Source organism: Ahaetulla prasina, chromosome 5, assembly GCF_028640845.1.
Source record: "Ahaetulla prasina isolate Xishuangbanna chromosome 5, ASM2864084v1, whole genome shotgun sequence".
Taxonomy (NCBI): domain Eukaryota; kingdom Metazoa; phylum Chordata; class Lepidosauria; order Squamata; family Colubridae; genus Ahaetulla; species Ahaetulla prasina.
This window is the reverse complement of record NC_080543.1, coordinates 19,130,398-19,157,884: the sequence shown is the minus strand read 5'-3', so window position 1 is coordinate 19,157,884 and position 27,487 is coordinate 19,130,398. Positions and strand designations below refer to the sequence as shown.

The 27,487-nt window shown below is 39.4% G+C and overlaps 1 protein-coding gene across 1 annotated transcript in view; it reads right to left on the bottom strand.

Annotated features, from left to right (window-relative positions):
• The window catches only part of ARHGAP42 (Rho GTPase activating protein 42), a 199,297-nt gene that overhangs the window by 51,122 nt on the left and 120,688 nt on the right, over positions 1–27,487 (bottom strand). Inside the window, exons 6-7 of the mRNA XM_058185229.1 lie at positions 18,534–18,638; positions 6,374–6,503 (exon numbers count right to left, since the gene is read on the bottom strand). Of these exons, the coding sequence (XP_058041212.1) occupies positions 6,374–6,503; positions 18,534–18,638 (235 nt within the window). The remainder of the gene's footprint in view (positions 1–6,373; positions 6,504–18,533; positions 18,639–27,487) is intronic.

Sequence of the window (27,487 nt, the reverse complement as noted above, 5' to 3'; positions counted from 1 at the left end):
GATTAACAGAGTTGGAAGGGACCTTATAGGTCATCTAGTCCAACCCCCTGCTCAAGCAGGAGACCCTACACCATGTCTGACAAATGGCAGTCCAATCTTTTCTTGAAAATCTCAAGTGATGACGCTCCCACAACTTCTGAAGGCAACTTGGTTGATTGTTCTCCCTGTCAGAAAGTTCCTCCTCATTTCTAGGCTGAATCTCTCCTTGGTCAGTTTCCATCCATTATTCCTTGTCTGGCCTTCAGGTGCTTTGGAAAATAGCTTGACCCCCTTCCTCTCTGTGACAGCCCCTCAAATATTGGGACGCTGTTATCATGTCTCCCCCTCTTCTTCTCTTCACTAAGCTAGCCATGCCCAGTTCCTGCAACCGTTCTTCATGTTTTAGTCTCCAGTCTCCTAATCATCCTGGTTGCTCTTCTCTGCACTTTTTCTAGTGTCTCAACATCTTTTTTACAGGGTGGTGACCAAAACTGGATGCAGTACTCTAGGTGTGGTGCTTTTACTGTATATGCTTTTACTGTATATCTGAAAATTATAATTTGTATCATTTTTCTCCCTTAGCTTAAACAAATGAGCAAATAATTTCCTCCACTATGACTATGTCATCTTGGCCTTTCACTGTTTAATGAAGCACCATGTGTGCCTGGCATTTTCCTATGTCCTTGCTCTTGTCTTAATAATATCCAAGGTAATTTCCGCTTAACAGAGACCTTTGGGGTGGAGGGGTTGCCTTTTATTATTACCAGTTAATTAAAGGAAAAAACCAGCTCAGAGCAAACTGTCGCTGTTCTGAAGCAGGCAAGGCAGCCTTCGAAAATCATCGTGAGGGAAAGAGAAATTTTTCTTCGTCATTTAAAGGTAAAGGTAAAGGTTCCCCTCACACATATGTGCCAGTCATTCCTGACTCTAGGGGGCAGTGTTCATCTCCGTTTCAAAGCCAAAGAGCCAGTGCTGTCCGAAGACGTCTCCATGGTCATGTGGCCAGCATGACAAAATGCCAAAGACACCAAAGGTGGTCCCTATTTTTCTACTTGCATTTTTTACGTGCTTTCGAATTGCTAGGTTGGCAGAACCTGGGACAAGTAACGGGAGCTCACCCCGTTACGCGGCACTAGGGATTCTTACCGCTGAACTGCCGAACTTTCGATCAATAAGCTCAGCGTCTTAGCCACTGAGCCACCAAGTCCCTCTTTTGTCACTTAGAAGCTGTTTAATAGGTGGAAACAGCAAAACATTTCAGTGAGACAATCGTAACTTCCAGCTACTTGGTCCTCGGAGATCTGCTTTAGGCAACTGAACATCTCCATTCCAGAGCCAGCAATTTCACAATCATTTTCAAGTGGTCACACAATATTGAGAAGAAAAATCAAATGAGTATATCTGATAGGTGTCCCAGGAACAACCATGTTCTTGCTCTTATCATCTGATTCAATGATGGCAACTTCTTGGGAAGCTAATAAAAACTTCTGCCATTTGATGACATCTTGAAATATGCAAAGGGCTTGATTTGACCACACGAGTGACGTTGAGTAACCCTGATCTCGCCCCCCCCAGGCCCCCCAAGCAGGGGTGAAATGCTCCTGGGTTCGGATCGGATCACCAAATCCGGTAGCGATAGCAGCAGGTGGTTCGGAGAACCGGTAGCAAAAATCCCTGCCACCCACTTGTCGGTTCTTTTAAAAAATGCTTTTAAAAGGTAAAAAAAAGGCTCTGACGATCATAGCTGAGCCATGCAATTATGAGAGCCCTTTTTAATATACTTTTAAAAGTATTCAGCATTTCGAATGAATAGGTTGTTAAAAAATGCTTTTACAAGGTTAAAAAAAAGGCTCTGACGATCACAGATGAGCTGCCTGATGGTCAGAGCCAGCAAACCATTAATAAACTGGTTCAGATTTCACCACTGCCCCCAAGGTCAAGCACAAACCTGATGCAGCCCTCAATGAAATTGAGATTGACACCCCAGCTCTAACACCACAAAAACATCAGCATCTGCCTATCCCAGATCCTTGGGAAAGACTTGATAGATGGGTATAAATGCGAAATCCAATTTCAACATCTGGCTGACTGCGCAACAAACCAATATAATGGAAGAATATGGATAGTTCTCAACTTACAATTATTGTTTAGTGCCTGCCAGAAGTTACAATGGCACTGGGGAAAAAAATAACCCACGACCGGTCCTTGTACCTATGACAATCACAACACCCACACTGTAATGTGATCAAAATTTGGGAGCTTGCCAACTGGCTTGTATTGATTGAATGATTGATTGATTTGTCAAAACGTACAAGGAAACAACTAACAGTATAGACATAGACACATGAAAAAAAAATTGGCACAAATAAAAGGAAACAAATAAGCAAAACATAGACATAAACACATAAAATGAGTACATAAAAATGGAAACAGTAGGACAGGGATGGTAGGCATGCTGGTGTGCTTATGCACACCCCCTTAAGGACCTCTTAAGAAATGTGAAAGGTCCACGGTAGACAGTTTAAGGTAAAAGGTATGGGGATTAGAGAGATTAAGAACAGGATCAGGTAGAGTGTTCCAGACATTTACTACTCTATTGCAGAAGTCATATTTCCTACAATCAAGATTAGAGCGAATTACATTGAATTTGAATCTATTGCTAGCCCTTGTGTTATTGTGGTTGAAATTAAAGTACTCATTTACAGGGAGGACGTTTTGGTAAATAATCTTATGAACTAAGCATAGGTCGGAACATAGACGACGTAGTTCAAGGCTATCGAGGCATAAAATTTCAAGCCTGGTGGTATAGGGAATTTTATTTTGAGTGGAGGATTTGAGTACTCTCCTAGTAAAATATCTCTGGACCCTCTCTAATGTATTGATGTCTGAAATACAATGAGGGTTCCAGGGAAGGTAAGCAGTATTCAAGTATATTTATGACAGTTGTAGCGTCCTGGAATAACGTGATCACAGTTTGCAATCTTTTCAGCTGGTTTCTGAAAAGGGGAACTCGGGTTTCCATAACAACTGCAGTGAATCAACTACGATCGGAGCAAAAAAAAGGTCATAAAAATGAGTACAACTCATTTAACAACCGCCTTGCTTAGCAACAGAAATTCTGGTTCCAATTGTGGTTGCATATTCAGTACATACAGTATAATGTGTATTTTAACTCTATAATGTATTAACTTGTGGCTAACTTATAAATATATTTTGTGGCCTATTGACTACTCACGCTTCTCTTGGATGTAGAGGTAGCCCTCCATAGTCCACTGGCTTGGTGGCCTGTAATCCTGGCTGGCAGACTTCATTCTCTGCATAAGTCGTTCCACTTCCTGACGCGTGCTTTCAAAATTATTCCTGGTCTAAGGAATCAGACAGAGAAAAAGAAAGAGGATTATATCGCATTCTGAATAGAATGAGTTATATCAGGGGTGCAATGCTCCAGGTTCGGACCGGATCGCCTGATCTGGTAGCAACGGCAGCGGGTGGTTCGGAGAACCGGTAGCAAAAATCCCTCCCCCCCCACCCATGACCAGCTAAGCTGTGCGATCATCAGAGGTTTTTTTTCTTTTTAACTTTTAAAAGCATTTTTTCTTTGGCCAGAAAAATGCTTTTAAAAGTAAAAAAAAAAAAAAAAGCCTCTGATGATTGCGCGACTCAACTGGGATCAACAGAACCCTTTAAAAGCACTTTTTCCATAACTTCTTTGGCCGAAAAAATGCTTTTAAAAGGTTCTGATGATCCCAGCTGAGTTGCCTGATCGTCAGAGGCTTTTTTCTTTAAAGGCAAAAAATGCTTTTAAAGAAAAGCCTCTGACGATCAAGCAACTCAGCTGGGATCATCAGAGGAGTTTTAAAAGCATTTTTACAACCTCTTCGATCAAGAGAAAAAATGCTTTTAAAGAAAAAAGTGGGCCACGCCCACGCAGTCACATTACCCCACCATCAAGCCACGCCCACAGAACCGGTAGTAACAAATTTTACGTTTCACCACTGCCCCCAAGGTCAAGCACAAACCTGATGCAGCCCTCAATGAAATTGAGATTGACACCCCAGCTCTAACACCACAAAAACATCAGCATCTGCCTATCCCAGATCCTTGGGAAAGACTTGATAGATGGGTATAAATGCGAAATCCAATTTCAACATCTGGCTGACTGCGCAACAAACCAATATAATGGAAGAATATGGATATTCTCAACTTACAATTATTGTTTAGTGCCTGCTAGAAGTTACAATGGCACTGGGAAAAAAAATAACCCACGACCGGTCCTTGTAGCTATGACAATCACAACACCCACACCGTAATGTGATCAAAATTTGGGAGCTTGCCAACTGGCTTATATTGATTGAATGATTGATTGATTTGTCAAAACGTACAAGGAAACAACTAACAGTATAGACATAGACACATGAAAAAAAAAATTGGCACAAATAAAAGGAAACAAATAAGCAAAACATAGTCATAAACACATAAAATGAGTACATAAAAATGGAAACAGTAGGACAGGGATGGTAGGCATGCTGGTGTGCTTATGCACACCCCCTTAAGGACCTCTTAAGAAATGTGAAAGGTCCACGGTAGACAGTTTAAGGTAAAAGGTATGCGGATTAGAGAGATTAAGAATAGGATCAGGTTGAGTGTTCCAGACATGTACTACTCTATTGCAGAAGTCATATTTCCTACAATCAAGATTAGAGCGAATTACATTGAATTTGAATCAATTGCTAGCCCTTGTGTTATTGTGGTTGAAATTAAAGTACTCATTTACAGGTAGGACGTTTTGGTAAATAATCCTATGAACTAAGCATAGGTCGGAACATAGACGACGTAGTTCAAGGCTATCGAGGCATAAAATTTCAAGCCTGGTGGTATAGGGAATTTTATTTTGAGTGGAGGATTTGAGTACTCTCCTAGTAAAATATCTCTGCATACATACATACATACATACATACATACATACATACATACATACATACATACATACATACATACATACATACATACATACATACATACATACATACATACATACATACATACATACATACATACATACATACATACATACATACATACATACATACATACATACATACATACATACATACATACATACATACATACATACATACATACATACATACATACATACATACATACATACATACATACATACATACATACATACATACATACATACATACATACATACATACATACATACATACATACATACATACATACATACATACATACATACATACATACATACATACATACATACATACATACATACATACATACATACATACATACATACATACATACATACATACATACATACATACATACATACATACATACATACATACATACATACATACATACATACATACATACATACATACATACATACATACATACATACATACATACATACATACATACATACATACATACATACATACATACATACATACATACATACATACATACATACATACATACATACATACATACATACATACATACATACATACATACATACATACATACATACATACATACATACATACATACATACATACATACATACATACATACATACATACATACATACATACATACATACATACATACATACATACATACATACATACATACATACATACATACATACATACATACATACATACATACATACATACATACATACATACATACATACATACATACATACATACATACATACATACATACATACATACATACATACATACATACATACATACATACATACATACATACATACATACATACATACATACATACATACATACATACATACATACATACATACATACATACATACATACATACATACATACATACATACATACATACATACATACATACATACATACATACATACATACATACATACATACATACATACATACATACATACATACATACATACATACATACATACATACATACATACATACATACATACATACATACATACATACATACATACATACATACATACATACATACATACATACATACATACATACATACATACATACATACATACATACATACATACATACATACATACATACATACATACATACATACATACATACATACATACATACATACATACATACATACATACATACATACATACATACATACATACATACATACATACATACATACATGCATTACATACATACAATACATACACACATACATAAATACATACATACATACATACATACATACATACATACATACAGTATAATGTGTATTTTAACTCTATAATGTATTAACTTGTGGCTAACTTATAAATATATTTTGTGGCCTATTGACTACTCACGCTTCTCTTGGATGTAGAGGTAGCCCTCCATAGTCCACTGGCTTGGTGGCCTGTAATCCTGGCTGGCAGACTTCATTCTCTGCATAAGTCGTTCCACTTCCTGACGCGTGCTTTCAAAATTATTCCTGGTCTAAGGAATCAGACAGAGAAAAAGAAAGAGGATTATATCGCATTCTGAATAGAATGAGTTATATCAGGGGTGCAATGCTCCAGGTTCGGACCGGATCGCCTGATCTGGTAGCAACGGCAGCGGGTGGTTCGGAGAACCGGTAGCAAAAATCCCTGCCCCCCCACCCATGTCCAGCTGAGCCATGTGATCATCAGAGGTGTTTTTTTTTTTACTTTTAAAAGCATTTTTTCTTTGGCCTAAAAAATGCTTTTAAAAGTAAAAAAAAAAAAAAAAGCCTCTGATGATTGCGCGACTCAACTGGGATCAACAGAACCCTTTAAAAGCACTTTTTCCATAACTTCTTTGGCCGAAAAAATGCTTTTAAAAGGTTCTGATGATCCCAGCTGAGTTGCCTGATCGTCAGAGGCTTTTTTTTTCTTTTAAAGGCAAAAAAAATGCTTTTAAAAGAAAAGCCTCTGACGATCAAGCAACTCAGCTGGGATCATCAGAGGAGCCTTTTAAAAGCATTTTTTTACAACCTCTTCGGCCGAAGAGGTTGTAGAAAAAAATGCTTTTAAAAGAAAAAAAAAAAAAGTGGGCCACGCCCACGCAGTCACATTACCCCACCATCAAGCCACGCCCACAGAACCGGTAGTAACAAATTTTACGTTTCACCACTGAGTTATATGCATTCTATTCAGAATGTGATTTAGTACAATTAGTAGTTTACTTTTGCATAAATCACTGCTCCATTTCTAACTAAAATTTCTAAAGCAGAACTATAAGCTAGTTCCAATGGTTCTGAATGTATGTAATATTTTTTTTCCTATCTCCTTTTGCATCCATCCCAAACTGATTACGGTCTTCTCATATTATCTTTTAGCTGTCTCTTCCCCTGGCAAACATTCAAACATATAACCTACTGCTTGCTACTGTAAGCATTACAGCCCAAATAAGTCTAAAGCTTGTCAACATTTTTCCAATTACTTTATGACTTTTCACTTAAGACTTCTTTGTGAGCTTTATTCCTATCAATGCACACGTTAAAAACTACAAATGTTTTTGTGCGTGCACGCGGGGGAATACCTCAAACTGGAAGAGCAGTTCCCTGCATCTGAAGAGCAGCTTCCAGTTTCTACCTTGTCTTCCAGTTTCTGGTGCACATGCGTGTGCGAAGACCAGCTGGCCAACACGCATGCACACGCCGGAACCTGGAATAGCAGTGGGCGACAACTGGCAGGCCCCGAGAGATGGCTCTGCATGCCACTTCCAGCATGCGTGCCATAGGCTCGCCATCACAGATATAGGATAAGTACCTTCAAAGGCCATTAATGAAATATGTACAGGTAGTCCTCGACTTATGACCGTAATAGAACCCAAAATTTATGTTGCTAAGACAGATATTTGTTATGTGATTTTTGTCCCATTTTACAACCTTTCTTGCCCCAGGGGGTTAAGTGAATCCAGTAGGTAAGTTAGTAATACGGCTTTTAAGTGAATCGGTTTTCCCCATTGACTTTGTTAGTCAGAAGGTTGCAAAAGGGCATCACATGACCCCAGGACACTGCAATTGTTGTAAGTATGAGCCAGTCTCCAGCATCTGAATTTTGATCATCTGACCATGGGGATGCAGCAATGTTTGTAAGTGTGAAAAACGGTCATAAGTCACTTTGCTCTGTGAAGTTGCAACTTCAAACGGTCACAAAATGAACTGTTGTTAAGTCGAGGATTACCTGCAGCTACATGAGCTGTGGTGGCGGAGTGGTTAGAATGCAGTATTGCAGGCTAATTCTGCCAACTGCCAGGAGTTCGAGCCTGACTGGCTCAAGGTTGACTCAGTCTTCCATCCTTCCACGATCGGTAAAATGAGGACCCAGATTGTTGGGGGCAAATAAGCTGACTCTGTGAGCTGCTTAGACGGGGCTGTGAAGCACTCTGAAGGGGTCTATAAGTGCTACTGCTATTGCATTTAATAGAACTATTCTGCCCAACATCTACAGAAGCGAATATATTAATGTATTTGCCTTTATAACTCCTCCGAGTACAAATGGCTATTAATAAGCAAACTATATACTGCATCTGAAGAGAATGCTAGTATTGTATATTAGTGTACAATTAGCTAGTATAGTAGTATTGCAAGATCTCCATTAGTGCCTGTGATGAAAACAAAACTACTGTATTTTTTGGAGTATAAGACACACTGGAGTATAAGACGCAGCTTAGTTTTTGGGGAGGAAAATAGGGGGGGGGAAATCTGCCTACCAGGTAGCCTAGCTGGCTAGCGTCCTTAGTCTGGTCAGCTTCAGCACATGAGTTTGCTGGTTTTCATCCCCTGCTTGGGGATAAAAAACAGCTTCTAAAGCACAACTGATCTCTGGAGAGAGAAGCAATGAGAAAAGCAGGCAAAGCACGGGGATCACTTCACTAGCGCCTAGTTAGGGCTGAAAAAAAACCCTTCACAGCTGAGAGTGGGAGGGAGAAGGCAAAGCAGGGAAGCGGAGATGGCTTCACTCATTAGCGCCTCGTTAGGGCTGAAAAAAATAAGCTACCATTCAGAGTATAAGACACACCCAATTTTTCAGCCTCTTTTAGGAGGGGGAAAAGTGAATCTTATACTCTGAAAAATACAGTATATTTTTTTGAAGTACAGATATAGAATCTGTGCTTTGCTAATAAACTTAAAAGACTTCAAGGCAACAGCATTATCACATCCATGTAAAGTGGCCTTGGGAAATATTTATTATTTTTAGCCGAGCACCAAATAAGCCCAAAAGAAACCCAGGAATTAAAGAGTTTTTCCCTTCTCCCTTTCAAATTACTGTTGAAGATGATATCTTTAACACTAAATACAGCTGCTTTTAACAAGGTCAGCACTTGGCACTGAATCATTGTGATATGTAACCAGAGTTGTGGGATCGAACTAATCTAACAACAACCTGTAAATCTCCACAGAGGTTTGGCTAAAACGCACTCCCACCCCCACTTTGCTCTTTCAAAAAATAAAGTTAGAGCAACAGTGACCCCTGGTGCTTTTAAAACCAACAGTTTAGACAAACTTTCCTTTTGTCTCTCTGCGGTCAGATTTTACAATTCTGTTGAGGGAACATAAAAAATGCAACAGTAAATATGAAATTTTTGCAGTTTTGAATTGTTGACATTTGGAAGTTTGTATGTGGCTCCCTGTTTTCTCTTCCTCTTCTTCTTAATTCAGAGGTTAAGAAACGTCTATTTATTTGTTCTCTCCTTCTAGGCTGCAATTTGGGCTTGCCCCAAAGATGAGACAGAAGACAGCACAAGAGTTAAAAGTATTTTGAGGACTGACATCCACAACACTTCATTCTCTTCAATCATTGCACTCTGCATTAATAAGCTGTTCAGCACGAAGCGTATTTTCAGGCAAACTCATCCTAATTTTTTTTAAAGTTCCTTTTACTAGACCACTTATACATTCCAGTTATCTGTCTATGGAGATTCTTAGTCATCCAGGCCATGGTTGTCCCAAGGGTGCTTTTTCAAGAGGCAACTGGACTTTCTGGTTTTTCTTTGAAGACATTTTGCTTCTCATCCAAGAAGCTTCTTCAGCTTCTTGAAGCAAAACGTCTTCAAAGGAAAACCAGAAAATACAATTGCCTCTTGAAAAAGCACCTTTGGGATATTCCAGTTATCTGGGATTAAGATGGAAGGGGGAAAAAAACTTACATTAAACTATAATAAATATAAAATGCATCTTATGACATATTCACTCCCGTTTATTGAAATTATGTTTCCACATGTCCTGATGTCTATTAAAATTGCTATATTCAATGTGGGATCCATGGATTCCAATGGACTCAAAAGACCTCAGACCTGAAGTTCATAAGGATCTAGTAAATGAAATTGTAAAGACAGACATTTGTTAAGTGAGTTTTGCTCCATTTTACAACCTTTTTTTCGCCACAGTGTTTAAGTGAATCAATGTAGCTACAGTAAGTTAGTAATACGGCTGTTAACTTTTTATAGAAATCTCATAAAAATGGGAAGCTGGGATGCTGCAGAACAAAGTTCTACTCTCAGCATTTTTATTTTCAGAATGTATCTGGATTTCTAACAGGCCACTAAGAAAAAGGAAAATTAAAAAAAAAACAAAAAACAACCAATGATCAAAGCACATGTTCTGCTTTAAAATGTGTCCATTTGTGGAGCAAAACAATAAAAGGTAGTAAGAAGATAGGTGGCAGATTACATTCCATTTAAACAATGCTTTTGAGCTGCATATAACACTATTAAATGTAGTCCTTGACTTACATTTTATCTAGTGACTGCTTGATCTTACAACGGCACTGAAAAATATACTGATGACCATTTTTCACACTTATGACTGTTGCGTCATCTCTGTGATCACATGATCAAAATTCAGGCACTTGGCAAATGGCTCATGTGTATGACGGCTGCAGGATCCCAGGGACATGTGATCCCCTTTTGTGACTTTCCTGAGGCCAAAATTTTAGGTTACTAAGTGAGAAATTTGTTAAAAGTGAGTTCTGCCCCAATTTACAACTTTTTCTTGCCACATTTGTTAAATGAATCACTGCAGTTGTTAAATGAGTAACAGGGTTGTTAAGCGAATCTGGTTTCCCCATTGACTTTGCTTGTCAGAAGGTTGCAAAAAATGGATCACATGACCCAGCAACTGTCATAAGGGTGAGTCCGTTGTCAAGCATCTGAATGTAAATCAAATGACCATGGAGATGCTGCAATGGTCGTAATTCTGAAAATTGGTCCAAAGTCGCTTTTTTTTCAGTGCCGTTATAACTTTGAATGGTTACTAAGTAAACTGTTGCAAATCGAGGACTACCTGTAGTCGCTTATAACTTAGGGGTGTTAATCTTGATTTTCCAAGGTAGAGACATGCAATATCTGTTCCTTGGAATTATAATTTATAATGGGTGGTTTTATATTTTTTTTATATTCTAAGCCGTCTAAAATCATGAGATGAGAGGCAAATAAATTTCAAAATAAATAAAAAATAAATAAAGGTGATAAGCAATGCAGGAAAGTTTGTGCATTGATGCTTGAAATTATTCATTTTATTTTCTAGAGCAGGGGTGTCCAAACTTGGTCCCTTTAAGACTTGTGGACTTCAACTCCCAGAGTTCCTCAGCCAGCTTTGCTGGCTGAGGAACTCTGGGAGTTGAAGTCCACAAGTCTTAAAGGGACCAAGTTTGGACACCCCTGTTCTAGAGGTTTCAACGTTGTAACTGAATTGGGCATTCATCATAAAGACATTCAATTATTCAAAAAAATGCTAGTAAATGAAATTTAGCCTTACATTCTGTAAATTGAACTGCAGCTGTTGCTTGTATGGTGCAAATTCCTGGGCCAGCTCGTATCCCTCATGGTAAAATGTAAATAATCCCTGAAGAAATGCCAAAAGCTGGGGAAATAAAAGAGAAAAACGATAAAAATGAGAACAAAACAAAATAGAATCAAAACTCAAATGAAGCGTTTAAAATTCATTTTATCCATCGTGTAACTGAAAGAACATGAATCAATGTTTGTGATGATATTAAGAGGACAAAATGTGAAAACAAAACATAGTTTCTTTTTTTCCCCTTCTTTTTCAAAGAAGAATTGAGACTTCGATGCATCATTCTAAGCATAGATTGTTAGCCCACCTTAGAAGCTGGCTGCTAGCACAAAGAGTTGGTGAGCACAAAGCTTCTGGTTTATAGCTATCCCAAGATACAAATGTTGTCTCCTTTAACTCTCCTCACTGACAAAAATCAGGAGGTAGGACACCAGAAGAAAATAGAAAACAACAAGGCCAAGCTGCAAGTCAGGGATGTCCAAACTTGCCAATTTTAAGACTTGTGGACTTCAACTTCCAGAATTCCCCAGCTAGCAAGGGGAATCAAGGTTGTCAAGGTTGGATAACCCTACTGCAGGGCAAGGATTGGTCCTAAAGAGTTAGGAGCTAAGTCAGAAAAGAACATAAAAGGTAAATAGGGAGAGAGAGAAAAAAGAGAAAGAGACCCAAAGATAAAAGCTGGAATTGTATCTTACTTAAAATAATTACTGTTCATTATTCACCATATTCACCATAACTGCAGACCATGCCCATTGGCTGAGATACTTTAGGTCTTCCATTAACGGCAGATACTTCACAGGCCTGACCCAAAGTAACAACTTGATGGCTAAAACTAGTATACAGGTTTACACATATGGTGGAAGATAAAGGAAGAATGAATTGCACTGTCTCCATTCTAGATTGTAGCAAAAGGCTGAGATTCAGGAAGAACATCCAAAGTAAGACCAGCTTCCAATTAAACAGAGTGTCATTTTTTAAAGCATTTTTACAACCTCTTCGGCCAAGAGGTTGTAGAAAAAATGCTTTTAAAGGTTCTGATGATCTCAGCTGAGTTGCCTGATCGTCAGAGGCTTTTTTCTTTTAAAGGCAAAAAATGCTTTTAGAGTTCTGATGATCTCAGCTGAGTTGCCTGATCGTCAGAGGCTTTTTTCTTTTAAAGGCAAAAAATGCTTTTAGAGTTCTGATGATCTCAGCTGAGTTGCCTGATCGTCAGAGGCTTTTTTTCTTTTAAAGGCAAAAAATGCTTTTAAAAGAAAAGCCTCTGACGATCAAGCAACTCAGCTGGGATCATCAGAGGAGTTTAAAAGCATTTTTCTTTGGCCAGAAAATGCTTTTAAAAGAAAAGCCTCTGATGATTGCACGACTCAACTGGGATCAACAGAACCCTTTAAAAGCACTTTTCCATAACTTCTTTGGCCGAAAAATGCTTTTAAAAGTAAAAAAAAAAAGTGGGCCACGCCCACAGAACCGGTAGCAAAATCCTCCCCACCCATGACCAGCTGAGCTGTGCGATCATCAGAGGAGTTTAAAAGCATTTTTACAACCTCTTCGGCCAAGAGGTTGTAGAAAAAATGCTTTTAGAGTTCTGATGATCCCAGCTGAGTTGCCTGATCGTCAGAGGTTTTTTTCTTTTTAACTTTTAAAAGCATTTTTTCTTTGGCCAGAAAAATGCTTTTAAAAGTAAAAAAAAAAAAAAGCCTCTGATGATTGCACGACTCAGCTAGGATCAACAGAACCCTTTAAAAGCACTTTTTCCATAACTTCTTTGGCCGAAAAAATGCTTTTAAAAGGTTCTGATGATCCCAGCTGAGTTGCCTGATCGTCAGAGGCTTTTTTTTTTCTTTTAAAGGCAAAAAAAATGCTTTTAAAAGAAAAGCCTCTGACGATCAAGCAACTCAGCTGGGATCATCAGAGGAGCCTTTTAAAAGCATTTTTTTACAACCTCTTCGACCGAAGAGAAAAAAATGCTTTTAAAAGTAAAAAAAAAAAGTGGGCCACGCCCACGCAGTCACATTACCCCACCATCAAGCCACGCCCACAGAACCGGTAGTAACAAATTTTACGTTTCACCACTGAGTTATATGCATTCTATTCAGAATGTGATTTAGTACAATTAGTAGTTTACTTTTGCATAAATCACTGCTCCATTTCGAACTAAAATTTCTAAAGCAGAACTATAAGCTAGCTCCAATGGTTCTGAATGTATGTAATATTTTTTTTCCTATCTCCTTTTGCATCCATCCCAAACTGATTACGGTCTTCTCATATTATCTTTTAGCTGTCTCTTCCCCTGGCAAACATTCAAACATATAACCTACTGCTTGCTACTGTAAGCATTACAGCCCAAATAAGTCGAAAGCTTGTCAACATTTTTCCAATTACTTTATGACTTTTCACTTAAGACTTCTTTGTGAGCTTTATTCCTATCAATGCACACGTTAAAAACTACAAATGTTTTTGTGCGTGCACGCGGGGGAATACCTCAAACTGGAAGAGCAGTTCCCTGCACCTGAAGAGCAGCTTCCAGTTTCTACCTTGTCTTCCAGTTTCTACCTTGTCTTCCAGTTTCTGGTGCACATGCGTGTGTGAAGACCAGCTGGCCAACACGCATGCACACGCCGGAACCTGGAATAGCAGTGGGCGACAACTGGCAGGCCCCGAGAGATGGCTCTGCATGCCACTTCCAGCATGCGTGCCATAGGCTCGCCATCACAGATATAGGATAAGTACCTTCAAAGGCCATTAACGAAATATGTACAGGTAGTCCTCGACTTATGACCGTAATAGAACCCAAAATTTATGTTGTTAAGACAGATATTTGTTAAGTGAGTTTTGTCCCATTTTACAACCTTTCTTGCCCCAGGGGGTTAAGTGAATCCAGTAGGTACGTTAGTAATACGGCTTTTAAGTGAATCGGTTTCCCCCATTGACTTTGTTAGTCAGAAGGTTGCAAAAGGGCATCACATGACCCCAGGACACTGCAATTGTTGTAAGTATGAGCCAGTCTCCAGCATCTGAATTTTGATCATCTGACCATGGGGATGCAGCAATGTTCGTAAGTGTGAAAAACGATCATAAGTCACTTTGCTCTGTGATGTTGCAACTTCAAACGGTCACAAAATGAACTGTTGTTAAGTCGAGGATTACCTGCAGCTACATGAGCTGTGGTGGCGGAGTGGTTAGAATGCAGTATTGCAGGCTAATTCTGCCAACTGCCAGGAGTTCGAGCCTGACTGGCTCAAGGTTGACTCAGTCTTCCATCCTTCCACGATCGGTAAAATGAGGACCCAGATTGTTGGGGGCAAATAAGCTGACTCTGTGAGCTGCTTAGACGGGGCTGTGAAGCACTCTGAAGGGGTCTATAAGTGCTACTGCTATTGCATTTAATAGAACTATTCTGCCCAACATCTACAGAAGCTAATATATTAATGTATTTGCCTTTATAACTCCTCCAAGTACAAATGGCTATTAATAAGCAAACTATATACTGCATCTGAAGAGAATGCTAGTATTGTATATTAGTGTACAATTAGCTAGTATTGCAAGATCTCCATTAGTGCCTGTGATGAAAACAAAACTACTGTATTTTTTGGAGTATAAGACACACTGGAGTATAAGACGCAGCTTAGTTTTTGGGGAGGAAAATAGGGGGGGAAAATCTGCCTACCAGGTAGCCTAGCTGGCTAGCGTCCTTAGTCTGGTCAGCTTCAGCACATGAGTTTGCTGGTTTTCATCCCCTGCTTGGGGATAAAAAACAGCTTCTAAAGCACAACTGATCTCTGGAGAGAGAAGCAATGAGAAAAGCAGGCAAAGCATGGGGATCACTTCACTAGCGCCTAGTTAGGGCTGAAAAAAAACCCTTCACAGCTGAGAGTGGGAGGGAGAAGGCAAAGCAGGGAAGCGGAGATGGCTTCACTCATTAGCGCCTCGTTAGGGCTGAAAAAAATAAGCTATCATTCAGAGTATAAGACACACCCAATTTTTCAGCCTCTTTTAGGAGGGAAAAAAGTGAATCTTATACTCTGAAAAATACAGTATATTTTTTTGAAGTACAGATATAGAATCTGTGCTTTGCTAATAAACTTAAAAGACTTCAAGGCAACAGCATTATCACATCCATGTAAAGTGGCCTTGGGAAATATTTATTATTTTTAGCCGAGCACCAAATAAGCCCAAAAGAAACCCAGGAATTAAAGAGTTTTTCCCTTCTCCCTTTCAAATTACTGTTGAAGATGATATCTTTAACACTAAATACAGCTGCTTTTAACAAGGTCAGCACTTGGCACTGAATCATTGTGATATGCAACCAGAGTTGTGGGATCGAACTAATCTAACAACAACCTGTAAATCTCCACAGAGGTTTGGCTAAAACGCACTCCCACCCCCACTTTGCTCTTTCAAAAAATAAAGTTAGAGCACCAGTGACCCCTGGTGCTTTTAAAACCAACAGTTTAGACAAACTTTCCTTTTGTCTCTCTGCGGTCAGATTTTACAATTCTGTTGAGGGAACATAAAAAATGCAACAGTAAATATGAAATTTTTGCAGTTTTGAATTGTTGATATTTGGAAGTTTGTATGTGGCTCCCTGTTTTCTCTTCCTCTTCTTCTTAATTCAGAGGTTAAGAAACGTCTATTTATTTGTTCTCTCCTTCTAGGCAGCAATTTGGGCTTGCCCCAAAGATGAGACAGAAGACAGCACAAGAGTTAAAAGTATTTTGAGGACTGACATCCACAACACTTCATTCTCTTCAATCATTGCACTCTGCATTAATAAGCTGTTCAGCACAAAGCATATTTTCAGGCAAACTCATCCTAATTTTTTTTAAAGTTCCTTTTACTAGACCACTTATACATTCCAGTTATCTGTCTATGGAGATTCTTAGTCATCCAGGTTATGGTTGCTTAGCAAAGCTAAGAGGCAACTGGACTTTCTGAGTTTTTTTGAAGACGTTTTGCTTCTCATCCAAGAAGCTTCTTCAGCTTCTTGAAGCAAAACGTCTTCAAAGGAAAACCAGAAAATACAATTGCCTCTTGAAAAAGCACCTTTGGGATATTCCAGTTATCTGGGATTAAGATGGAAGGGGGGAAAAAAACTTACATTAAACTATAATAAATATAAAATGCATCTTGTGACATATTCACTCCCATTTATTGAAATTATGTTTCCACATGTCCTGATGTCTATTAAAATTGCTATATTCAGTGTGGGATCCATGGATTCCAATGGACTCAAAGACCTCAGACCTGAAGTTCATAAGGATCTAGTAAATGAAATTGTAAAGACAGACATTTGTTAAGTGAGTTTTGCTCCATTTTACAACCTTTTTTTTCGCCACAGTGTTTAAGTGAATCAATGTAGCTACAGTAAGTTAGTAATACGGCTGTTAACTTTTTATAGAAATCTCATAAAAATGGGAAGCTGGGATGCTGCAGAACAAAGTTCTACTCTCAGCATTTTTATTTTCAGAATGTATCTGGACTTCTAACAGGCCACTAAGAAAAAGGAAAATTAAAAAAAAACAAAAAACAACCGATGATCTAAGCACATGTTCTGCTTTAAAATGTGTCCATTTGTGGAGCAAAACAATAAAAGGTAGTAAGAAGATAGGTGGCAGATTACATTCCATTTAAACAATGCTTTTGAGCTGCATATAACACTATTAAATGTAGTCCTTGACTTACATTTTATCTAGTGACTGCTTGATCTTACAACGGCACTGAAAAATATACTGATGACCATTTTTCACACACATGACTGTTGCGTCATCTCTGTGATCACATGATCAAAATTCAGGCACTTGGCAACTGGCTCATGTGTATGACGGCTGCAGGATCCCAGGGACATGTGATCCCCTTTTGTGACTTTCCTGAGGCCAAAATTTTAGGTTACTAAGTGAGAAATTTGTTAAAAGTGAGTTCTGCCCCAATTTACAACTTTTTCTTGCCACATTTGTTAAATGAACCACTGCAGCTGTTAAATGAGTAACAGGGTTGTTAAGCGAATCTGGTTTCCCCATTGACTTTGCTTGTCAGAAGGTTGCAAAAAAATGGATCACATGACCCAGCAACTGTCATAAGGGTGAGTCAGTTGTCAAGCATCTGAATGTAAATCAAATGACCATGGAGATGCTGCAATGGTCGTAATTCTGAAAATTGGTCCAAAGTCGCTTTTTTTTCAGTGCCGTTATAACTTTGAATGGTTACTAAGTAAACTGTTGTAAATCGAGGACTACCTGTAGTCGCTTATAATTTAGGGGTGTTAATCTTAATTTTCCAAGGTAGAGACATGCAATATCTGTTCCTTGGAATTATAATTTATAATGGGTGGTTTTATATTTTTTTTATATTCTAAGCCGTCTAAAATCATGAGATGGGAGGCAAATAAATTTCAAAATAAATAAAAAATAAATAAAGGTGATAAGCAATGCAGGAAAGTTTGTGCATTGATGCTTGAAATTATTCATTTTATTTTCTAGAGCAGGGGTGTCCAAACTTGGTCCCTTTAAGACTTGTGGACTTCAACTCCCAGAGTTCCTCAGCCAGCTTTGGCTGAGGAACTCTGGGAGTTGAAGTCCACAAGTCTTAAAGGGACCAAGTTTGGACACCCCTGCTCTAGAGGTTTCAACGTTGTAACTGAATTGGGCATTCATCATAAAGACATTCAATTATTCAAAAAAATGCTAGTAAATGAAATTTAGCCTTACATTCTGTAAATTGAACTGCAGCTGTTGCTTGTATGGTGCAAATTCCTGGGCCAGCTCGTATCCCTCATGGTAAAATGTAAATAATCCCTGAAGAAATGCCAAAAGCTGGGGAAATAAAAGAGAAAAACGATAAAAATGAGAACAAAACAAAATAGAATCAAAACTCAAATGAAGCGTTTAAAATTCATTTTATCCATCGTGTAACTGAAAGAACATGAATCAATGTTTGTGATGATATTGAGAGGACAAAATGTGAAAACAAAACATAGTTTCTTTTTTTTTCTTCTTTTTCAAAGAAGAATTGAGACTTCGATGCATCATTCTAAGCATAGATTGTTAGCCCACCTTAGAAGCTGGCTGCTAGCACAAAGAGTTGGTGAGCACAAAGCTTCTGGTTTATAGCTATCCCAAGATACAAATGTTGTCTCCTTTAACTCTCCTCACTGACAAAAATCAGGAGGTAGGACACCAGAAGAAAATAGAAAACAACAAGGCCAAGCTACAAGTCAGGGATGTCCAAACTTGCCAATTTTAAGACTTGTGGACTTCAACTTCCAGAATTCCCCAGCTAGTAAGGGGAATCAAGGTTGTCAAGGTTGGATAACCCTACTGCAGGGCAAGGATTGGTCCTAAAGAGTTAGGAGCTAAGTCAGAAAAGAACGTAAAAGGTAAATAGGGAGAGAGAAAAAAAAGAGAAAGAGACCCAAAGATAAAAGCTGGAATTGTATCTTACTGAAAATAATTACTGTTCATTATTCACCATATTCACCATAACTGCAGACCATGCCCATTGGCTGAGATACTTTAGGTCTTCCATTAACGGCAGATACTTCACAGGCCTGACCCAAAGTAACAACTTGATGGCTAAAACTAGTATACAGGTTTACACATATGGTGGAAGATAAAGGAAGAATGAATTGCACTGTCTCCATTCTAGATTGTAGCAAAAGGCTGAGATTCAGGAAGAACATCCAAAGTAAGACCAGCTTCCAATTAAACAGAGTGTCATTTTTTAAAGCAGTAAGCAAGATTTTTATCAAACCTTTTATCACTGTAAGCATTATTAATGCTTGTTAATACTGCTAATTTCAGTGCCAAGAGTGAAGATTTTTTTTTTTTGCAAATGAATGTAGGATTCCTTAATTTTTCTGCTGTCTATCTTTTGGTAAAACCATCATTCTCCTTAGTTCAATGCAGTGTCAAGGTGAAACTTCCATGCCAGCAGGTTCAGATTATGTATGTGTTTGGTTTTAAATATCTCCTTTATCTTGGACAACTCCTGACACTAGATGGCAGTCATGGCAAATTTACTGTGAACGGCTACATCTCTTATAACGAATTTATTTTTTCAGAAATCCCTACTTTAAACACTTTTGTCAATAAAAGTCATATACCAGAATATGGGCTCTTACTGACCTGATACGTGCGGAGTCGCATTCCACACCAAACAGTGTGGCGCAGTGCACACCAAAAGGAGGCATGGGAAGGAAGGTAAGTAGAACAGTGTGTGCTGGGTGTGTGTGTTTGATCAGCTGTGGTGCGCGATAGTTGGAGCCTTTTTTTTTTACTTTAAAAAGCATCAGCCGAATAGGTTGTAAAAAAATGCTTTTAAAGGTAAAAAAAGAGAGGTTCTGACGATTGCGCAGTTCAGCTGTGATCGTCAGAGCCTTTAACCTTTTAAAAGCATTTTTTACAACCTATTCCTACCATTCGGGCAGGGACAATTGGGTGGGCATGGGTGGGGAGGGGGGGCAGGCATTTTTGCTACTGGTTCTGTGAACCACCCGCTGCCATCACTACTGGATTGGCCGATCTGGTCTGAACCGGGAGCATTTCATCCCTGAAGCACGTGCAAAAATTGTAGTGAGAAATACCAAGCAAGAGAGCAAGCGAATGGGCATGGAATCAAGTACAGTTGGGATAAAGAAGATGAGGGCATCCAAGGAGGGTCTTGGTCTGCTCCACTCTAGAAATGCAACCAGAAAAAGGCATTTCTGGATGGATGGGCGGGTGGGTGAGTGAGCCTGAGGAACATCTCCAGAAGGATTATTCAAACCACAAAAAAAGCAAAGTTCTCTTCTCCACTTGTGCCACCTGCTTCTTGGAAGGTAGTTTTGCTGGTTCAAAAATTATCCCGCAGTCAAGGTAATTTAATAAGCATCTGTGTGTAAAATGTGACTGCGAGAAAGGATTAATGTTTTTTAATCTGATCTCAGTAATTAAAATCTAATTTTCAACCAGCAGGATTGTAACCACACCGTTCAGATCTTAATACTGAATAACGGTAAGCTTACAAGCTTCTCCTATTTCCTTCCAGACCTACCAAGAAATCAAAAGCCTCTTCTTCCCCCCTATTTTTGACCCAACAAAGACTATGTAATGTAAATTTCCAGTTCAGATGCAATATGTATCAATCTGGTTTCTTGCAATAACTCATAATTAAGGCAGCCAGGTTTAGAAATAATATTGAAATTAAATGAAATTAAGAAGCAAAACCTTTGGATCTTTGGATTCAAATTATTCTAATTTGAATTCAGCCACTAGGATGGTTATCATGGGATCTATTTGAATGTCAGACTGCAACCTCTTTTGTCGTTTTCATGAATACAACAGTAGGTTAAATAAGTGAATCAATTTGTGTCTTATATTTTGGTGTTGCTGAACTGTCCCTGTTTCTTCTACATTGCTTAAGTGAATAAAACCAATGAAAACAGAATTTAAAAAGCTAAAGCAGTTAAGTCAAGTGAAAATCTATGCATTTTAAAACTGTTATAAAAACCACAAAGTATGCTACTACTTGAAGTAAAGAAATAAAGTCTTTTAAGTTGAATTCACAGATACCTATTTAGTTTTCTTGGCAACAACACATAAATAGCTTGTTATTTGCCTCTTCTGGAATATTCTTTCAAACTCCCAGATTAGTTTACAACCCCTTGTATTTTTTGAAGATCTTAACCAGGAAAGAAAATACTTAGATTTCAAGTCTAAACAAGATCAACTAGATCACGGGTCTCCAACCTTGGCAATTTTAAGACTTGTGAATTTTAACTTGTTGAAGTCCACAAGTCTTAAAGTTACTAAGGTTGGAGACCCCTGAACTAGATAGTGTCATCTCAGAGATCTTATAGGGAACACCCAAAAGTTCTTTTTCAGAAGGCAACTGGACTTTCTTTTTTTCCCCTTTTGAAGGCGTTTCACTTCTCATCCAAGAAGCTTCTTCAGTTCTGACAGGACAGTGGGGAATGGACAGTGGGTCCTGTCAGAACTGAAGAAGCTTCTTGGATGAGAAGCGAAACCTCTTCAAAAGGAAAAAACAAGGAAGTCCAGTTGCCTCCTGAAAAAACATCTTTGGGACAACCATGACCTGGATGACTGAGAATCTCTACAGACTTATAGGGAACAGATTCAAAAACCTTGAGATAACTGTAGAAGACTTGAGTCAATGTCTGATGAGTCATCAAGCAGGCCTTCTCCATGTGACTTTAAGTTAGCTTCTAAGAAATTTAGGTCCTTAAAAGTAAGCACCATCATTTTTTTTTTTGCTAGAGATATATCAATAGCAGAATAAATTTTATTATATGAACAATAAGATATCTTCAAATTACTCTGAAGATTAACCTAGTTACCTAAATTTAAAATTTAAATTTTAAATCAGTTGCCACATTTTAACATTAGCCCAGAGATTTAAAAAGCTAAAGCAGTTAAGTCAAGTGAAAATCTATGCATTTTAAAACTGTTATAAAACCACAAAGTATGCTACTACTTGAAGTAAAGAAATAAAGTCTTTTAAGTTGAATTCACAGATACCTATTTAGTTTTCTTGGCAACAACACATAAATAGCTTGTTATTTGCCTCTTCTGGAATATTCTTTCAAACTCCCAGATTAGTTTACAACCCCTTGTATTTTTTTTAAAGTTCCTTTTACTAGACCACTTATACATTCCAGTTATCTGGGATTAAGATGGAAGGGGAAAAAACTTACATTAAACTATAATAAATATAAAATGCATCTTATGACATATTCACTCCATTTATTGAAATTATGTTTCCACATGTCCTGATGTCTATTAAAATTGCTATATTCAATGTGGGATCCATGGATTCCAATGGACTCAAAGACCTCAGACCTGAAGTTCATAAGGATCTAGTAAATGAAATTAAGAAGCAAACCTTTGGATCTTTGGATTCAAATTATTCTAATTTGAATTCAGCCACTAGGATGGTTATCATGGGATCTATTTGAATGTCAGACTGCAACCTCTTTTGTCGTTTTCATGAATACAACAGTAGGTTAAATAAGTGAATCAATTTGTGTCTTATATTTTGGTGTTGCTGAACTGTCCCTGTTTCTTCTACATTGCTTAAGTGAATAAAACCAATGAAAACAGAATTTAAAAAGCTAAAGCAGTTAAGTCAAGTGAAAATCTATGCATTTTAAAACTGTTATAAAAACCACAAAGTATGCTACTACTTGAAGTAAAGAAATAAAGTCTTTTAAGTTGAATTCACAGATACCTATTTAGTTTTCTTGGCAACAACACATAAATAGCTTGTTATTTGCCTCTTCTGGAATATTCTTTCAAACTCCCAGATTAGTTTACAACCCATGTATTTTTTGAAGATCTTAACCAGGAAAGAAAATACTTAGATTTCAAGTCTAAACAAGATCAACTAGATCACGGGTCTCCAACCTTGGCAATTTTAAGACTTGTGAATTTTAACTTGTTGAAGTCCACAAGTCTTAAAGTTACTAAGGTTGGAGACCCCTGAACTAGATAGTGTCATCTCAGAGATCTTATAGGAACAGATTCAAAACCTTGAGATAACTGTAGAAGACTTGAGTCAATGTCTGATAAGTCATCACAGGCCTTCTCCATGTGACTTTAAGTTAGCTTCTAAGAAATTTAGGTCCTTAAAAGTAAGCACCATCATTTTTTTTTTGCAAAGGAAGGAAGGAGAGAGAAAGAAAGAAACTCACGTTTCATCCACACTCTTCTGACATTTTCTCTGCCTTCAATGACTTCTTCAATTTTTTATTTGTATTTTTAGGACTTTCTTTAAAAAAAATATGCACAAAATGTGGCAAAAATTTACTCTTCCAGTAAGAAAGAACCTGTAGCATTTGAGAGAAGTAGTGCTGACTTATGTACCACTTGCCAAGCCTTTATAAAACAGACTTCTTATAGACATTTTTATTTTACAGCTGGGCAACATTTTGGGAACAAGAACTTAAAATTTGTGGGTCCCTGAGTATCAATAAAAAAACAACTCCATGGGTGTTACGTATTATGATCTTGGCTTCACCACTGAATCTTGTGGAGTTATAAAAATCAATTTTTATTTGTATTTTTAGGACTTTCTTTAAAAAAAATATGCACAAAATGTGGCAAAAATTTACTCTTCCAGTAAGAAAGAACCTGTAGCATTTGAGAGAAGTAGTGCTGACTTATGTACCACTTGCCAAGCCTTTATAAAACAGACTTCTTATAGACATTTTTATTTTACAGCTGGGCAACATTTTGGGAACAAGAACTTAAAATTTGTGGGTCCCTGAGTATCAATAAAAAAACAACTCCATGGGTGTTACGTATTATGATCTTGGCTTCACCACTGAATCTTGTGGAGTTATAAAAAAATCAATTCTTATGGCCGCCATACTGAAGGAACTACCATAGTAGATCCTTCGTCTTTTTTCTTCTAAGATCCAGTGTTAAAATGAAGTGGGTGAGGAAAAACATAAATAAAAGATGGCAAGGTTTGAAAATGCAGACCACCCTACTTTGAACCATGTGCCATACTTGATCCCGATGGAAGGAGCAGCAGCAGGAGAATCATCCCAGCAGCATATTGACAGAGAAGATTGAAAAAAATTGCACCTTGGGTAGGAAACAATACTCCAGATCAGGGGTGTCAAACTCAAAGCCCATGGGCTGGATTCAGTCCGCAGGGCGGTTAGATCTGGCCCATGGGGCTGCCCTGGAAACTGTTAGGTTTGGGTATTGACGAGGCAGGAGACCAGGTTAGTGACAACAGCTCTTTAATATAGTGTGACCCAGCAAAACTCTGGAGAAAAACCTCTCCTTATATACACTTCAGCCTGAGGCTGCATCCAATCAGAAACGAGATATTTCCCGCCTAAAACTCCCGCCAAAACTTACAGTAATACATTACACTCCTTCCCTCCCAGAAGGCACTTTGCCAATATTTGCATATTACTTCTCTACGTAGTCCTGCAGGTACGTGGGGCGTCTCCTGACTCTCCCGGACCTGCGCAGTTCACTTTCTGGAGTTGAGTCGAGCTTGCCGGAGGGACTTTTCGTTCCTCTGAGCTCCTCCTCCCGGCCATCCGGCCCTGGATTATTCGCCGGCTCGGACCTGCTGTCCTCTAGAGGGACCGGAGGGTGTCGCTGGACCTCGCCTGACTCAGATAAGTCTCTGTTTGGTTCTTTGCTTACGCTTTCTGTTTGTTCTTGGCGCCAGTCAGCTGTGGGGTTAATTAAATCATAGTCAGGGCTGTTCTCGCCTAATTCTGCCTTATCGCTCAATCTGTTTCTTAATTGATCTATGTGGCGCCCAGATTCTGCCATCGTCTAGTTCCACTAGATAAGATTTGGGGCCCGCTTTGTCTATGACTATCCCCTCTTCCAGTTAGGGCCGTCGCTGTAATTATGTGCCCACACCGAGTCTCCTATGTTTAACTCTCGGATTCTATCTGGTTTTGTTTTGAACCCGTCCTGTACGTAGTTCGGTGTAGCCGGTCTAGCGGGCACCGTAGCTTCCGCCCATTAATAGCTCGGCTGGGCTGCGGCGGTGGCCACACAGGGGTCCTGTGTTGGACGGTTAGGAATGCGTCGATTTGTGCCTGCCAATCGCCGGGCCGCTTCGTGATAGCGCTTCTTCGCACCGGACAAAGCGTTCAGCAAGGCCGCTCGACGAGGGTGGAACGGCGCTGAGAGGGCATGTCGGATGCCCTCTTCAGCCAGGTACCCTTCAAATAATGCTGCGGTGAACTGTGGGCGTTATCGGACACGAGGGTGTCCGTAGCCCGTGCGTGGCGAAAAGGTGTTTTAGTGCTGAGATGACAGCTCCAGCGGTTGTGGATTTCATTAGGATGATCTCCAGCCATTTGGAGAATGCATCCACCACAATTAGAAATGTTTGGCCGTGGAAGGGGCCGGCAAAATCAATGTGTATGCGGGACCAAGGGCCTTGGGGTTTCTCCCACTCCAAAACTGGGGCCGTAGGTGGTAGTGGTCTGGATTCCTGACATACTTGGCATCGCCAACCCTGTCACTGATTTCCTGTCCATTAGGGGCCACCAGACATAGCTCCTAGCCAAACCCTTCATCCTCACAATTCCTGGGTGACCCTCATGCAGGAGTTCCAGAACTTTTTTTCTCAGCTTCTCTGGAACTACCACCCTATCCCCCCAGAGCAGGCACCCCCCTTGCACAGACAATTCCCCTTTTTTCTTTACAAATTCCTTGAAACGTCGCCCGGCATGGCCATCCCCTTTCAACCCAACTGATTACAGTGCTTAAAACAACGTCCCGGTAGGAGGCCCGAGCCACTTCCTGCGATGTGACTGGCCCCGAGTCCAAAGAGTCAATTAGTAGAACGGGTGTGCCCGGGGTGGGGTCCTCGATTTCCCCTGGCAATGGGCATCTGCTCAATGCGTCCGCATGCCCCAGCTCCTTTCCAGGCCGATGCTGCAGCTTGTAGGAGTATGCGGTCAAAAAAATAGTCCATCTGGTCAGTCTAGGTGAGAGTGCTACTGGCGTTGGGCGGTCGCCAGCCAGTAACCCCAATAGCGGTCTGTGATCAGTGACAATTTCGAAATCTCGCCCAAAAACGATTCGTGAAATTTTTCACCCTGACACTATTGCGAGAGCCTCCCTATCTAGCTGGCTGTAATTCCTCTCAGCCGGGACATCGCTCGTGAATAGAACGCTATAGGGGCTTCAGTGCCGTTTGGGAGTCTGTGGCTAAGTACCGCTCCTACTCCATAGGGGACGATCACAAACCAATACTAACGGCAGTCTGTTGTTGTATTGTATTAACAGGCTATCGCTTGATAGCAAACTTTTACTGCCTCAAATGCCCTATTCTCTGACTTCCCCACGACCAAGCAGTGTTTTTCCAAGCAATTTATGCAGCGGTTCAGCAACGGTTGCCTTGTCTTTTAAAAACACGGCGTAAAGTTTACCAGACCCAGGAAAGCCTGGAGTTCTGTCTTGTTTTTGGGTGCTGGGGCTCTCTTTATCGCCTTGACTTTGCTCTCAGTGGGTGAATCCTTTTTGTCTATTCTATAGCCCAAAATTCAACAGATTCGACCCCTATCTGACACTTGCTTGCTTTGACTTTTAATCCTGCCGACCTAAAATGGCCAAAACTTTCCTTAATCGCTTCCCCAGTTCTCTTAAATCTTCCCTGATACCAACACATCATCGAAATAGGGTACGACTCCGGTAACCCTTGTAGGAGCCGCCCATCAAATTTTGGAATAGCCCGGGGCCACACTCACCCGAACTGTAACCGGGTGCACTTAAAGGCACCCGGTGCGTTACAATGGTCTGGGCCTCAGCTGTGCTAGCATCTACGGGTAGCTGTTGGTACGCTTGTGCCAAGTCTAATTTGGCGAAAACTTGTCCGTGCCTAGTGAGTGCAATAAGTGTTGCACTACTGGAACTGGGTAGGCGCTTTTGCAATGCTTTGTTCAAGGTAGCCTTGTAATCAGCGCAAATTCTTATGGACCCGTCTGGTTTTATAGGGTGACGATTGGCGTCTCCCATTTGGCATGGTCAACTGGCACTAGTATCCCCTGGCTGACTAATTTATCTAACTCTTTGTCGATTTTAGGTTTGAGTGCAAAAGGAACCCTCCTTGCCTTTAACCTAATGGGAGCTATTTGGGGGTCTAAATTGAAGGAGATAGGGGTCCCTTGTACTTGCCT